This window comes from Cyprinodon variegatus, unplaced genomic scaffold (genome assembly GCF_000732505.1).
Source record: "Cyprinodon variegatus isolate N-32 unplaced genomic scaffold, C_variegatus-1.0 Scaffold2149, whole genome shotgun sequence".
Lineage (NCBI taxonomy): Eukaryota > Metazoa > Chordata > Actinopteri > Cyprinodontiformes > Cyprinodontidae > Cyprinodon > Cyprinodon variegatus.
The window spans coordinates 13,303-28,356 of NW_015152602.1; the positions used below are offsets into that span (position 1 = coordinate 13,303).

Below are 15,054 nucleotides of genomic sequence, written 5' to 3' on the forward strand. Positions count from 1 at the left end.
GCTGTCCCCACTGCCACTAAAAGCCAATTGTTCCTGGGTTTAAAAGGGTTTTTTGGCCAGTGGAAAAGGGTTATATGTGAAACTGCAAAATAGCTCAAGCTCTTTCAGATTGGATGGAGAGCATCTGAAAACAGCAGATTTTAGATTCTCAATCGGTTTTATGTGTGGACTTTGACAGGACCGTTCTAACACTTGCTCTCTCATCCAAAACATTCTATTTTAGTAATGGCTGCATGATCAGGGTTCTTGTCTTGCTGAACTATAACCCTGTCTCAGCCGGTTGTATCTTGCAGCCTCTAAAAGGTTTTTTTCAAGGGTTATTCACTATTTATTCAGTATTTATCTAAATCCATTTTTTTTTCATCCAATTTGAAGAGCTTCCCTGTGTCTACTGAGGAAAACAATCAAAGATCCTTGCTCCTTGGTTTTCATGATGCTGTTTCTTCATCATGTCTTCCAACAAACCTTTGAAGAACAGCTACACTTTTATAGAAACAAAAACAGGTATTTGCTGACTTGTTAAACCTTTGGACACACTGGATTTTGTCAAGGGGTAGCAGAGAAAAGAGAGTTAAATATAGATGAATGCCACTAAAGTAAGATGTGTATTTCTAAAAAGAACTAATTGAAATAAAAATAATAATAAGATGCCTTATATTATTAATTTTTGGGTTACAAGGTGACAAATTGTCCCTTCAAATGATGAATACTTTTTGCAAACCCTTGTAGACCTGAATAGGATGTTCTGCCACCTTTCTTTTGGTATTTAGACAATTTCCTAATGGTGTCGTTCTAAGAATATACAAGCCAGCTGGAAAGGTCACTCACAAGGCTTTACCAGGGTATGAGAGTAATTTTCATCCTATGAATCAATGTGATCAAGACATTGTTTTTTTAAACTATGTATAAAAGGTTGTTCTACTAAACAAATGTAATCAGTGAAGTGGTCTGGGTGGGATGTCAGTCCTGAAGAGCTGTGGCTCATTTCAGATTCTGCAAGCAAAATAAAGCAGGTCCCAGCAAGAAAAAATGACCAAAGGACAAAGGGTGTTCTCTTCTTACATATCCATGCAGCCCCTCCCCTTCTCTGTCTGCTTTTTCTGAAATTGTAGGACTGCAGACATCAAATTTCTGGACTTTTCCATTTTCAAAGAGCATCCACTTATACTAATGATAGTGAAGCAGAGGTCAAATTCTTGCCTTTTTTTTGCTTTATCACAATCTTACAGTGAGCTAACAATGATGGGAGCCAGTGAAGAAATAAGAGGCGCAAAGTTTATCAAAATGTGACACTGCACTTAGCGGTGCTGAATGAAGGGACATCGTGAAACAGTTTTGTGACAACTCAAATCCCCTGTCGCTCTTTGTTCTCTGTACTTGTGATCTTCATGTCTGGTTCCCCTCTGCTGCCTCGTCTCTCTGCGTATTTCTTCAGCGTCTTCACTTTGAACCCAACAGCAGCAACCTGCCGGAGAAAGTTACAAATGATTGGCGTGAATTATGTAAACCACAGAGAAATAAAACTGCAAAAGAGCAAAGAGCTTGCTCTTTATTTCATAATTAATATTGCTTCAAGATCAAGCCAAATAAAATGTAACTTTTTAAGAAGGGGGTGGCATGTTTTTTCTGTTCAAAGCAATCTGACATATGCTGGAGAATCTTAATTGTCCACCTTGCATCTAAAAATAGCCTTAAAGATACTAATATATGTGTATTTCATTTCATTACTCATCAAATATAAGCAGCCTTTTCCTATTTTAGCCAGTTTTCACTGAGAGTGGCAAAGTGATGAGTGTTACACCAGCACCACCAAAAGGTAAAGAAGAAAACAACACATTCTCGGTATCCTCTCTCCTTTTCTTCCATGGTGAAGCAGTTGTTAGCTCAGGAAAATTACGAATGCCCCAGTTTCCTATGAATGTATTTATCTTAGAAAAAATTAACACAGCAGATGTGGTGAAAAGAAAAACATATGATACAAGGGAAGCACAGCTTAATTAGAGAGCTTTTTAAAAGATCTGTAGTTGATTGTTGCAGGTAGTGCTCCTCTAACCATGCAGACAGCCACGGTTTAATGTTAGCAGCAGTTTTTTGTTTGAAGCAAATCCCCTTAAACAAACACTTTCAGTATCTCAAGCCACCTGTCTATCTGTGTGTAACATCTTCTACCATTCATCCTTCGCTTCTTGCATTCCCCTGAAAAATCCCTCTATCTCTTTCTTTCCATCTCCATATCGATTTGGCCTTGACTGAAGGCATTGGCAACCTTTGCTCTTTTTTTCTTTCAGAAAGGTGAAAGGGCAGCACTTGTGATGCTGGAAAATGGAAAAGGAGGGCGGGTGTGTTTTGTTTACGAGTAGTCAGCAGCTATAAAACACGGTGTGCTTTCAAGAACTGGACAGCACCTAGTAAGTGAAATAAAGGCAACTTAAGATGGAGAGAAAATCAATTCTGAAAGCGCCTTTACCTACTTAGAAAATATCTGCTTACATTAAATGTGTGGATGCTCCCTTTGAGGTCATTAGAGCTCAACCAAACCAGCAGTGTGTGGTCACCTCAAGTTTTTTGTGAATACAGTCACTGAGATCTGAATGGAGGGTCTCTGTTGAGCAGTTTTCTTCATGGATCGCATACCGATGCAACACGACCTTCAAGGACATTCCCCTCATTTACACAACAATTAAGCAATACCCTATTGGTAAATTGAAAAAGAGACAAAAATCCTCTGTGGATTTAATAACAAACTCATTACCAAAGCCCAACAGGGCAGAACTGCCTTTTAATTAGAGCAACACCTGATTAACGCCCAATTAACAGAGCCAAAGCCACTTAACTCTCCCCCCACTATGGCAGGTTGAAAATGTAAACATAAACAGTCCAGCATCTCAGCGCTTCCTTTGCCTCCTGGGAAGGAGCGAGAGGAAAAGTAAATAATAAATCTTGATTCAATCTGTTGTCTGATGGTTCAAATACACTGCAGTTCTGGGAAATTACCGTTGTGGATGCATGAGGTAAGTGTTTCAGAGAGGAAACAGATGTAGAGCTGGCAAAGGAAAAAAAATGTGCTTCAGTAGACATGGAGGACTTGGCAGAGCAGCGGCTAACTGTCTAGGTTTTGGCTTTAAAGATTGATACCGTTTTAATTTTTTAGACTTTCTCTTTAGTACAACAACAGACTTTGAGTACAGCAAACAAAGTTCTGTTTAACAGCTACTAAAAAAGTTACAAGAACTGATCCCGCCAAGCTCTATCTTTTTTTTTTTTATAAAGATGAATATTTTGGTCCATTATAACAAGAACAGTGGGCTAATATTTTTGCTAAGACTCTTATAGTTATCCAGAGATAGGAGTGAGGTGATTACATTTGTCAGAGTTACAATAGGGATAAAGACAAAGAAATACAATTATTTCTTAAAGGGGCATAGCAATGCTATGTGCCTATACAAACAAGATGAAAAAACATTTGACTATGATAAAATAAGGCTGATGTTTTAACAATCCTTTTTGTGCTCTATCTATCAATCTATCTATCTATCTATCTATCTATCTATCTATCTATCTATCTATCTATCTATCTATCTATCTATCTATCTATCTNTCTATCTATCTATCTATCTATCTATCTATCTATCTATCTATCTATCTATCTATCTATCTATCTATCTATCTATCTATCTATCTATCTATCTATCTAGCTATCTAGCTATTTACAATTTTTAAATGTAGACTGTAGAGACTATACCATTGCTGTTACTCTGTAAAATTCCTCTTGGAATACATTTTTTTTTTTTTATATTTGCATTTTTTCACACATTGTCTACATGGCTTTTATAACTTCATTGGGAACACCTCCTGCATAAAAGCGCAGTATCAGCCATCCAGTTGTTGCTGTTAATATACACAAAGGCTTTTATTCACTAACAAATTGAACAAAAAATAAGTTTAAACACAATAATACCAAATAATACGCCAGCAGGACGCAGCAATCTTATTGAAAACATTTGGTTTGCATTTATACAGCAGAGCTGCTGCTGTATAAATGTAAAAGGATATGTCATATAACGTGGGTATGCACCTGTACAATGATACATATTAGGCTGTGTGTGTATTAACCTTCATTTACTGCACCAAATATGCCAACCTGTTCCATTTGCATTCTCTAAGGATAAAAAGATATGCTTTCAGAAAGCATAAATATACAGTTAGGTAGAGTTCTAGCATTTTCCGATAGAATGAATCTAATCTTTACCAGGGTTTTTCAAATGACTTAACTCTAACTACAGCTGCACAAAAGCATGGGCCATTCTACACCATCATTGATTATGATGCAAAGATAGAATAAGTTGGTGAAAAGCAGAATCACATAACATTACATGAGCAAAATATAAGAAATTATAGAATTGGGAGGGTAGCATTCTCTCTAACTATCACTGAAATTATAAATGTTGTGGTAATTAGAGACATTTTGTGGTGTGATGTTTTACAGAATTGTCTTTTGATGCCTGATTGTTGATTGTGAAGGGATTAACTAGAATTGTGATAAAGCATTGTTATCCAATTGCCTTTAAATGTGTTTTACTAGAATATGTACATTAAATATATATATATCATGTCATTATATATATATTTATTATGTCATTTGTGTACATGTGCTTACATGAAAATTGAACAACTGACTGCTGTTAATTCTTCTTATGGTGAGTGCAAGACAGCTGAACAAAGCAAAACAACACTCATCTTTATTTTAACACATGAAGGTTTGTCTCCTCTGAAATTTTCTCACATCTGTGAAAATTTCTTGAAGTGCACTTTGGAAACCACAAAGCTCTTTGATGAAACTCGTTTTGATGGGGAATGCCTAGGGAAAGAAAGAGCCTAAGTTGCTATACCTCTGCTGCAGAGGAGAGGTTCGTGATAGTTAAAAGGCTTAGAAATTGCCCATTAATGGCACCTCAGATCCAAGCCTGCATCAGAACCTAAGAAAAAAACACATCTTAACATCCACTCTATAGGAGACTCAGAAGTTATACTCAAAGAAAAAAAAAATACAAAAAATAAAAAATGCTGCTCAGGTCAAAAATAAACACACAAAACATGTATTCATTATTCAGATGAATGTACACATACTTAGGTCTTTACTGTTTTTTTTTTATTTTTGACTATATGAATTCAGATTCAAATATTAGATTAAAAAAAAGAACTAAGCTTGACTTGTCAAATAAACCCATCAGGAACTTTAATAGGTGTTTCTTGGTAGCATTAAAATAGATCAAATTTTGATAATTTTGGCATAATTTTTAGATTCAACAAGATTACAAAGTATTTCTTAACCATCCATATCAACACTATATCATCACACAGCTACTACAGATTGGATCACTGGGGATGCTACTGGGATTTAATTTGACATAGAGCTTTACTCAGAAAACTGCTTCACTGATGTCATAAAAGGATAGACACGATCAACAAGAGCACAGAGGTTGAGTGTGACAGTTAAATACTGTTCAATTGGTTCAAGGTCCCCAAAGTAAGCCAATACTCTTTCCATCTCTATTCCATATATCCACCATGTTATCTCTCTACTTTTATGCCAGATTTTGACCTTGCCATCTGAATATCACCACTGACATTGACACTTACCCCTTAATGACTTGCTGTATTCCATCTGCTTAAAGTGTTATACATACAGATATGGTACTCCACATACCTTGGTTGTATCGACTGCCTATTTCATATTTCCCATTCTTCAATATGAACTGACTTTTGTGTGTTTTACGTGGGAATTGTTGCCAGATATCCAAGATAAATCTCATTATTAGGAAATCTTTTCAACATCTATAATAACAACTAAATAAATAGGAGAACCTGAAGAGGGAGCCTCCCTCTATATTAAATATACTTAGAGCATATGCAGTAGACTATCTATTAAAAGCTAACATGATCACTGGAAGCCACATTCAGAAAGCACAAACAGGAGAGCTCAGATTTTGTATTTTTTTAATTTAAAAAAAACATAGTGACAAAGCCCACATTTCATACATGATAAATTAAGCACCGTTTTCTTGAACCAACTAAAATTCATCAGTCTTTGCACCAGATTAAAAGTGCTTATACAAAATAGTGTTACACTTCTTAACAAGATGGCATTAATTTAATGCTCTTAAAGTACATTGCAGCAGTGATGGATACTTTCAGACAGAGGCTGAATTTTAAGACAGTGTTTTGTTTACATTGATTTTCTTTTCAGACTTGAAGCTAATAGACTCATGGATCTGAAGTTCCAGGCAAAACCTGGGAACTTCAGAACCTTGTAGTCTAATATACAATATCACCTTTCTTTGACATAGTTTTTCCTTAGTGTACTTGGAGTTTATTTCAGTCCATACTGAAAACAGCCTGCACCTGACAGCCCTTCATCTAGCTGTCTAGAATCTCTATCACATCCTTATATATAAAACGTTCATTTAAATCACTGATGTGTACCTCTTAGGAATATTACTTTTGTAGTTAACAGGTTTATAACCATCACTCAAAGCCCTTTTAGCAACCCCAGGTTGATCAGAAGTCCGCAATGAATTGACGGCCTTCTCTATATCTGGAATAACGTCCGGCACCACAGCTTGCTCTGCGATAAAGACTGCCGCCTCCACCACCAACAGAAGGAACCACCCTAAAGCCCCCAGCCAGTATGAAAAGCCGAGGCTGGAGAATTCCTGACGGATTTCTTCCTTGTGTTGGTAGGTGAAGAAAGACCAGCTAAGGAGGAAGAAGAAACCTGTGGACAGATGGAATACTTGAGTCAAATTAAGGTTCATTACCACTATAAGCTCAAATATTACACGCTCAGCGCCTCCTAGACAAGTTTGCATAGTAATGAAGAGCAATTCCCAGGACACTAAAAAGTCTCTTTAAAACTGGTTCCCTCCAGGGTATGTAAATGAAAAATAACATGAAAGGATTTCTGTAGGTGTAGGTCTGACAGGAATTGCATAAAACAAAAGGATATTTGGAGGATAGCTGAATGTGGGCGTTTTTTTTAAGTATATTTTATTTTTGCCATGCTTAAAACAAGAATGAACTCAACATTAACGATGTAAAACAGTGCACTGTGTGAGTAAGTGGGTGGAAGGTGAAAATAGTGCTGCAAATAATTTTTGTTAGTTTGCATTTTTGAATTGTAGTTACTTTTATGAGACTGAAAAAGACAAGTTATTGGATTAAATATTTATATTAATATAAATTATGATTGAGATTAACTGTAGTGTACATGCTAAAATGTTTTAAATGTATTTATTGATACACCGTTTTCCTTTAGCGCTGTCTATTTCATTGTTTATCTGCTTTTGTTTGTTTCCTTCCTTCCCATGCACCACCTCGATGAAACAGGGATTATTGTACACACAGCAAATTGAAAAGTGTTAAATAATATGGTGTTAGTAGACTTTGTTCAAAGACAATGTTAATTTAGCTCTTAATAGAGTTCTATTCTACAAATAGAACTCTGAGGTGTCACATGTTAGTAGTTAAAATTCAGTGTTAAAAATAGTGTAACATAATAAATCTGAAGGTGTTAAAATGGAAAAAATAACTCTTTGTCTATCAACTCTGAACTCCTATAGTGGATTTGACACCCAATGAGTACATTCACAGACTCCAATGCTACAGGTACCGAACAAAGCTGAGGGAAACTTTACTCTCCGTTTTGCTGTCAAACAGACACGTTTACGCAGCGTGGGAAATAATTTCTCTCAGATGGTTTAAAATTTTTATTTGCTTGCTAACTCTATGGCGGTTTTGAGTCAAGATAGAGCCGTGTGATAGACATTTGCTACATTGCTTTGGTGATAGTAATCTTTGTAACTAAAGTGTTGAAAAAATGGTTTATAGACGAATATTTTATGTATTTTTTTGGCTAAACTCATCAACATCGATACACCTAAAAGAATGATTTGAGAAATGTTATCGTGAAAGCATGGAGCTACGTGAATCCCCATCATCAGAAGACTGTCTCCAATAAAAAAAATATGCAGCAAACGGCAGTTTAATTGGAGAAATGAACCTCCTCTGCAGTGCATGAAAATATTTTTTGTTTGAATTTAGTTCTCTTCAGAATTTTGTTACAAAGCAAAGTATTGAAGTGGAAATTGGCAAAGGTTCCACAATGTTACATGTCTTGAAAAAAATATTTTCCAATTGTGATGCACTTTTGAAATAAATATCTGCTTAAAAAAAAAAAAAAAACATTGCTTCTTTATTTATATATTTCTCCAGAGAGATTTTTATATGTCCAGAAAAGTTAAATTTTAAGTATTTAGAGAATAACTCCTATATAGTTAGTCAAACATTCCATGAGAATTGTCAATATTACAATTCTAACACCTAGTTGGTGTAATTAAGTGTTAAATTATCAACTCCAGAAAGATTTGTTATTCAACACTAAATAAGAGTAACAATGCCAACTCTCCAAAAAGAGTCAAATTAACACTAACTGGTGTGGATCCATATACTGTAGACACTTCAAGGGTGTAAAAAAATTATCTGACAGTGTTGATTTGAGCATGTTGGATTTGCTTTGCACAAGATATATGAAGTAATGCAGATTTTTTTTTAAAAGAACGTTTTGGGAAGAATATTAATGGTTAAATCAGACTTGAAGTTGAATTTTATGTGATTATGTGCGATTTGATTCTGTTTCAATTAACTGAATGGTATTGAATTACCTGTGGAGGCCATGGTGAGGAGCAGCAAAGTGGTGGGGTAGAGAGCCTGCCCTGCCATGAGGAGAGAGCGGGTGTTGGAGTAGGAGAGCACTGTCTGAGATGTCCAGCAGAGGGCAAACAGCAGGCAGAGAGCTGCAGTGCTCACAGCCATCACAAATGAAATGACTCCAAATACTCTCTCTGCCTCTAAGGCTGAAAAATAAAATAAAAAATGTTCAGTTAAATAATGATTCCAGTGATAAATGTATGATTAAAGTCTCTTGTTGCATCGAGGCAGTAACTAATACAGACAAATCCTTTTTTTGGTTATTTGTGAGTTGTTTCCACTTATGTGCCAATGTTCACACACAAACATTGTTTTCTGAAAAAGTTATTGTTTTATCATTAGCAGTGACTTTCTGAATACTGTTTTTTATGGGCGTTAGAATTTTTTTTTAATCACAATGTTTCTTAAACTGGCTGTCTAGGGTGAACATTTTGCTATCTCAACAGGTGGCCAGTTGAAACAAAGCAAAAAATGATTACTGCTGGATAACGACCTCATTTTACTGAAATTACTTTATATAAGTACAATTAAATTTAGGGTTTTAGATTCCCTAATCATTTTATGCAGTGAGTTGAACATTGGAAAGGGCAACTATCATTAGTTTAGGTAAGAAGACCACAACATAGTTTTAGGGATTTTATACAAAATTGAAAGGAAAATATCAAACCTGAATTAAATCAACTTATTGAGAGATTTGATTCAAACGTTTATAGAAATTATAGGTATAACATAGTGAATATTTAAGCTTTTGTATTGTTATCAATAACATTACCTATTGTTATTTGTTTGTATTACACAGGGTTTTCCATTTTTGGTGTTAACCAGGCTATCAACTCAATTTTCCAATGGAAGTTTCAACTCAGTTTAATTCTTCTAGATGGGTTTCACATGTTAAACTACCATTAACAACAAATAAAAATGAAAAATACAACACTGGTTCATAATCTGTTCTTAAATAAAAAAAACAACAATGTATAAGAGGTCATAATAGGCCACAAAGAGGACTACAACGTTGAGAGGTATAAATGTTTTCTTTCCTAATTCAAGGTCTACTTTAGACTTTTGGAGCTTGGTTAATATGTATATATATATATATATATATATATATATATATATATATATATATATATATATATATATATATATATATATATATATATATATATACATATATTCTTTTTTTCCCCCAAGTGTTTAGATTAAGAATCATTATCAAAATATTTATTACCAGTATTTTTTTTCCTACAAGTTTTGAATATGAAAAAAGAAAAACTTATGTTGAAAATGAATAAGGGGTGAACTAAACTAACAGGAAGTTGATCATTTCATTTATTTCAGTGGAGAAATAAAGATATGGCTAAACAAAAAAAAAAACCTGCTTCAGCATGTTTCTCACAGAGCCAGGAATTAGAGCTCCAGCAGGTACAAAGTAAGCAGTTCTCTGGCACAGGAGCAGGATCAGACTTGTTTACCACTGCTTAGAATCTAACCCTAGGTCTTTCATCAGATGTTCCTATTGAAACTAATCCCAAATACAGGGAAAAACTAAACAGGTCACCTTAGGTCTGCGTTTCAAATCAACACAGCAAAGATGTACATATGCTATATAATAAAGCCACCTTTTTCCAACATGTTTTATCAAGTCAGTCCATTTATCTAACCCACAGTGGAAGCAGGTATTCATGAATGGCTGATTAGATCAGTTCAGTTGACTTAACAGATATTTTGCTCACCGTTGAAGGTTGTATCCTCTGTTGTACCGTCCTCTTTGCTGCTGGTGTTGTTCCAATTTGTCCATAATCCCCTGTTTTTTAGCCAGTAGGGAGTGCAGACAGAGATGCACACAAACAGGCAACCTGTTAGTCCCAAACAAGACTGGGCTAACCTGAAGCGGTCGATGGTGTTTCCCAGCTTGACAAACTTCATTATTTTGCCTCACTGAAAGGGAAACAGAAAGTAGTAGGAATGAATAGTAGTTTAGAAAAAACAACTAGAGTTAAGCTATGAAAGAAAATGGTAACTAATTTAGGTTTTTAAATCATCTTTAAGAATGTTAGTCTTACCTTGTTTGGTGATAGAAAGGCATCTGCTACTGCATCTACAAAAAACACCTTCAGACACGTGGACATAATATTTTATACTGCTTATGACCACAAGCCCTCTGAGATAAAACCCTGTGGTGTGACTCCACCTCCTCTGCAATGGAAACTCCCCCCTCGTCAGTCAGGAACTTTCCCCCCCATACACTCCACTGAGGTTCACTTAAAAGAAAGTGAAAGCTGCTATTTAAAGAAGCAGAAATCTGTTTGCTATCATAAAAAAATGACAGTAATGGAATTATGCATTTTAGAGAAGTAAAAAAAATGACTTACACAAAGTGAAACTTTGAACTTTGAAAAAGCACCTTGGTTTTTGCCTTTGTCACTCAGAAAGTGTGTGGGGGGGGATGTCATCGGCTCACTATACACAACAACACGTAAGAGGAAAACACTTAGTGTTTTACAGTGGATGACAATGTGTTGACGCTCAGAGCGTAGGCGACCCCCGAGGTCTCTCCTCCTCGTCATGTAAATTTCACCCTTTCCATTTCCTTTGTTCCAACGGAATGGCACCCACAGACCACCCAAACAAAAACGTTTCAATCTGTTCGATACAGATTGAACTACAGATTAAGATAAATATGTCTACCTCAGTAAGTAGGTCAACCAAAAAAACATAATTTCAGTAATCTAGTTCAAAAAGTGGATCTTTTTTATACAGAAAAGACACAGTAATGTAGATTATTTAAAACATTGATTTCAGATTATGTCTATTGCTTATTTCTAATGAAATAATCAAACTAATTTTTGGTTTTCTTCACAAATATCAACATTTAAAACATGTCCTTGCACTGTACTGTATAGTTCTCAATACTTGGTGAGGTTACTTTTGTCTAAATGACTGTATTAATGTGTTATCACATGGAGGTGTTCTACCTTGGGTTCTGATAAGCAGTTAAAAAAGACAGGTTTGCTCTAATAGAAACCTTTAACTCATCTACATTGTTCATTCTGATGTCATCTTCCTCTTATGACTTGATAAAACACAGGGGACAAACAGCGGCGCATGACATGACTCTCCAATGAGTTCACCTCAAGCTAACCAGATTGTGTGTCTTTCCTGTATTCCTTCACACTCTATGCATTTCGTCTGTTTTCCAATTCAATAGGAAGTTAATCTTCTAAAGAAAACTGATTTTGCATCACACAAAAACAGTCCAATCCTTTTGGTCATTAACTCAAGTAAGAAGCTGCAATATTTAAGCTCCAGGAATGGCTTAACACATTTCAATCTGAAAATCTCTGGTGGAAAGAAAAAGACAATTAGAAGAATTTTATTGATACAATTACTTTAGTCTTCGGCGCTCAGACCTCAGCAGAGAACATTAGCGCTGAATTTTGCTTTGTTCTGCATAATCAGGAGTAATGAACAGGGATATTTCCCCCCATGCCTGAAACTGGTGGTGGAGTGGAGATGGATGAAGCTGGTCTGTCCATGATTGCTGGTTGGCGAGACAGTGTGCTTGAGCTGTATGGAGAGACCCAGTTGACTGCGTGAGCTGATACTAGTACTTCATGCAGGGACCTGGAAGATGGAAGTCCAGCTTGAATAACAAAGGTTGCATGAACCTGTCCATGATGAGCAAACATGAAGTGACAGTGGAGAGGAAAAACTCCCATTTGGGAAGAAACCTCTGTCAGAACCAGGCTCAATATGCTGGACCGGTTGAGATGGGACAGGGAACGCAGTAAGAGTCCGGGAGTAATGACAATCTGATGAAGCTTTAGCTACGATGGTGGAGAATGTGATGGAGGTGGTTTGAATTGGGGTCATCTGAATCGGAGTCAGACATAGTGCAACCGCTGCCTGCACTTTGGGTAGCAGACTGAGTTGTGGATTCGGAGACCATTTAAGATGAAATCTAGATGCTGATTGGGCTTTCATGGAGGTGTGGTTCAAAGCTAATTGGCCTGTGTCGGAGGCGGATGAGGGTAAGTAATCAGTTTCTTCATTTGAACTTCCGCATAGGCTTCATTTAATGTGACAAATTTAGCCTATGTCTGTATAAGTTGGCTCTTGGATCAGAAACACACGCTACATCCTACATCCTACATCTTAATCTCTTTCTAACTTTAAATGGGCTTTGCTTCAAAAGTTTCCAAAGGCTGTAATTATTCCAGTTGTTTCATTTTCCACTCCACTACCAGCAAAACTTTTGTTAACTTCTTCAATCATAAAGCTGAAAGACTGGAGAGGCAGTCGGCATATCCATATCAATATCAGAACCAAAGCCATCTTCAACTATAATTTATTTTGAAAAAATGCCCCAATTCAGCTAAATTAGCTAAAAAAAATGTGAAGAAAAAAAATCATACAGATACTAAACTGTTCTTTAAAAAGGCTCTGCCTGTTACAACTTCTGATTTGACTGAAATAATAAACACGTCCCTTGTGTCAGGTGTTTTCCCTCAGGCCCCCCTGAAAAAATCAAATCGCTGTTGAAAATAAGCAAGTTTGACAAGCTGCTGCTGCAGAACTACAGACCCATCTGGAATCTCCCCTTCATCAGTAAGATTAGTGAAAAATCTTATTTTCAAATGTTAAACAACTTCCTAATAATGACCAGCCGCTTAATGTCTTTCAGACAGACTTCTGTGTCTAGTAGAGACAAAAAAAAAAAACAACTGTTGGGCTTTAGTGAAACAACAGGCTCGACCTTTCTGGTAGAGCACTCAATGGGTTTAAAACCTACTTAAAGACCAGGGACTTTTTTTTGTGTAAGTAGGTAACTTTACAACAGAGACCACAAACATTTCATCTGGTTTAATCTGGGGCCCCTCCTATTCCATATCTACATACTCCCCCTAGCTCGGAATATATCAAGAACATAAGTTAGCATAACAATGCAGACGACACACGGCGGTACATTATGATGTCACCACAAGACTACGAACCCATTCCATCACTGGGTAAATAAAAAAAAATAAAAAAACTTCAGTGCATGGTGGTGCCAACATTTTCTTAAGCTGAATCAAAAAAAAAGAGAAGAAGAAGGAAAAAAAACTACTTCAAACATTTTTGGGGGAAGAGAGAACTGGTCAAAGTTAACACACAGCTACAGTTTCTTCATTTAGAAACCACCAATGAGCCCTGAAATCTGGGTGTAGTGATGGACTCAGACCTGAACTTTCAGAGGCACATAAAGACAGAAACTAAGTCTGCCTTTAATCACCTGAAGAACTTTTTATGATTAAAGGACTAACGTCCCAGCAGGATCTGAAAACACTAATCTATGTGTTTGTCGTTAGTGGAATTGATTACCAGATGATGGTGTCTTTATTGGTCTGTTTAAAAAAAAGTCCCAATGACAGCTGCAGTAGATCCAGATCGTTAGTAAAACTGAGAAAGTGCAGCACATCACCCCTGTTAAAGAGATCTTTCGCTGGCTCCCTGTATATCAGACAATACACTTTAAAGCACATCTGTTAGTCTATAAATCATTGAATGTCGAGCACCACAAAACATTACAGACCTGCTGTCAACGTATCACACGCCTCTGGCCCAAGTCTATTCTGCATTCCCAGAACCAGAACATGGAGAATCAGCTTTTAGTTCTCATGCCCCACTGATCTACTAAAAACATAAGAACACTGAACCCTACAACTCTTTAACATGAAGCCTAGGCAGAAGTTTAACTGAAGAAAATCATTTCTTTTCATACATCCACCTGCGACACAGCCAATCAGCTTTGAACCACACCTCCACGAAAGCCAATCGGCATCCAAAGCTCATCTTAAAAGGCCTCCGATATGCACCTGTCTCCTCCTGTGCGCAGGCGGCTGATGTGCTGTGACTTCATTCTGATGACACCGTTTCAACCCACCTCCAACCCCTCCTCCACCTTCGCAGCTAAAGCTTCACCAGAGTGTCATTCCGTCCAGACTCTTACTGCGTTCCCCGTCTCATCTTAACAGGTCCGGCAGAAGACCGTCATGTTGAGCCTGGTTCTGCCAGAGGTTTCTTCCCAACGGGGAGTTTTTCCTCTCCGCTGTCGCTTCATACTTGCTCATCATGGACAGGTTCTCTCAACATGTGTTATCCAAACTGGACTTCCATCTTCTAGGTCCCTGAGTAAGGCTCTAGAATTAGCTCATGCAATCCACTGGATACCCATAAAGCTCAGCATACCGTCTCGCTAACCAGCAGTCTACAGACTGACCAACTTCATCTACTGTATCTCCACTGCAC

General features: G+C 36.7%; 1 protein-coding gene across 1 annotated transcript; it reads right to left on the reverse strand.

The window, feature by feature from the left end:
• Positions 1-6,022: 6,022 nt before the first annotated feature.
• Positions 6,023-10,984, reverse strand: LOC107105209. Its single transcript, XM_015405334.1, has 4 exons — positions 10,830-10,984; positions 10,500-10,704; positions 8,721-8,912; positions 6,023-6,775 (listed from the first exon to the last, which is right to left on the reverse strand). The coding sequence occupies exons 2-4, from the start codon at positions 10,690-10,692 to the stop codon at positions 6,465-6,467; spliced, it is 696 nt and encodes a 231-aa protein (XP_015260820.1). The 5' UTR covers positions 10,693-10,704; positions 10,830-10,984; the 3' UTR covers positions 6,023-6,464.
• Positions 10,985-15,054: the final 4,070 nt, after the last annotated feature.

What these genes read in the sequence shown, in the direction of transcription:
- LOC107105209 (XM_015405334.1), bottom strand. Translation starts at nt 10,692, where the DNA reads ATGAAGTTTGTCAAGCTGGGAAACACCATCGACCGCTTCAGGTTAGCC. An exon ending in AGAGGATACAACCTTCAACG is followed by an intron (nt 8,913 to 10,499) that starts GTGAGCAAAATA and finishes TTTATTTTTCAG; the next exon opens with CCTTAGAGGCAGAGAGAGTA. An exon ending in CCTCACCATGGCCTCCACAG is followed by an intron (nt 6,776 to 8,720) that starts GTAATTCAATAC and finishes ATCTGTCCACAG; the next exon opens with GTTTCTTCTTCCTCCTTAGC.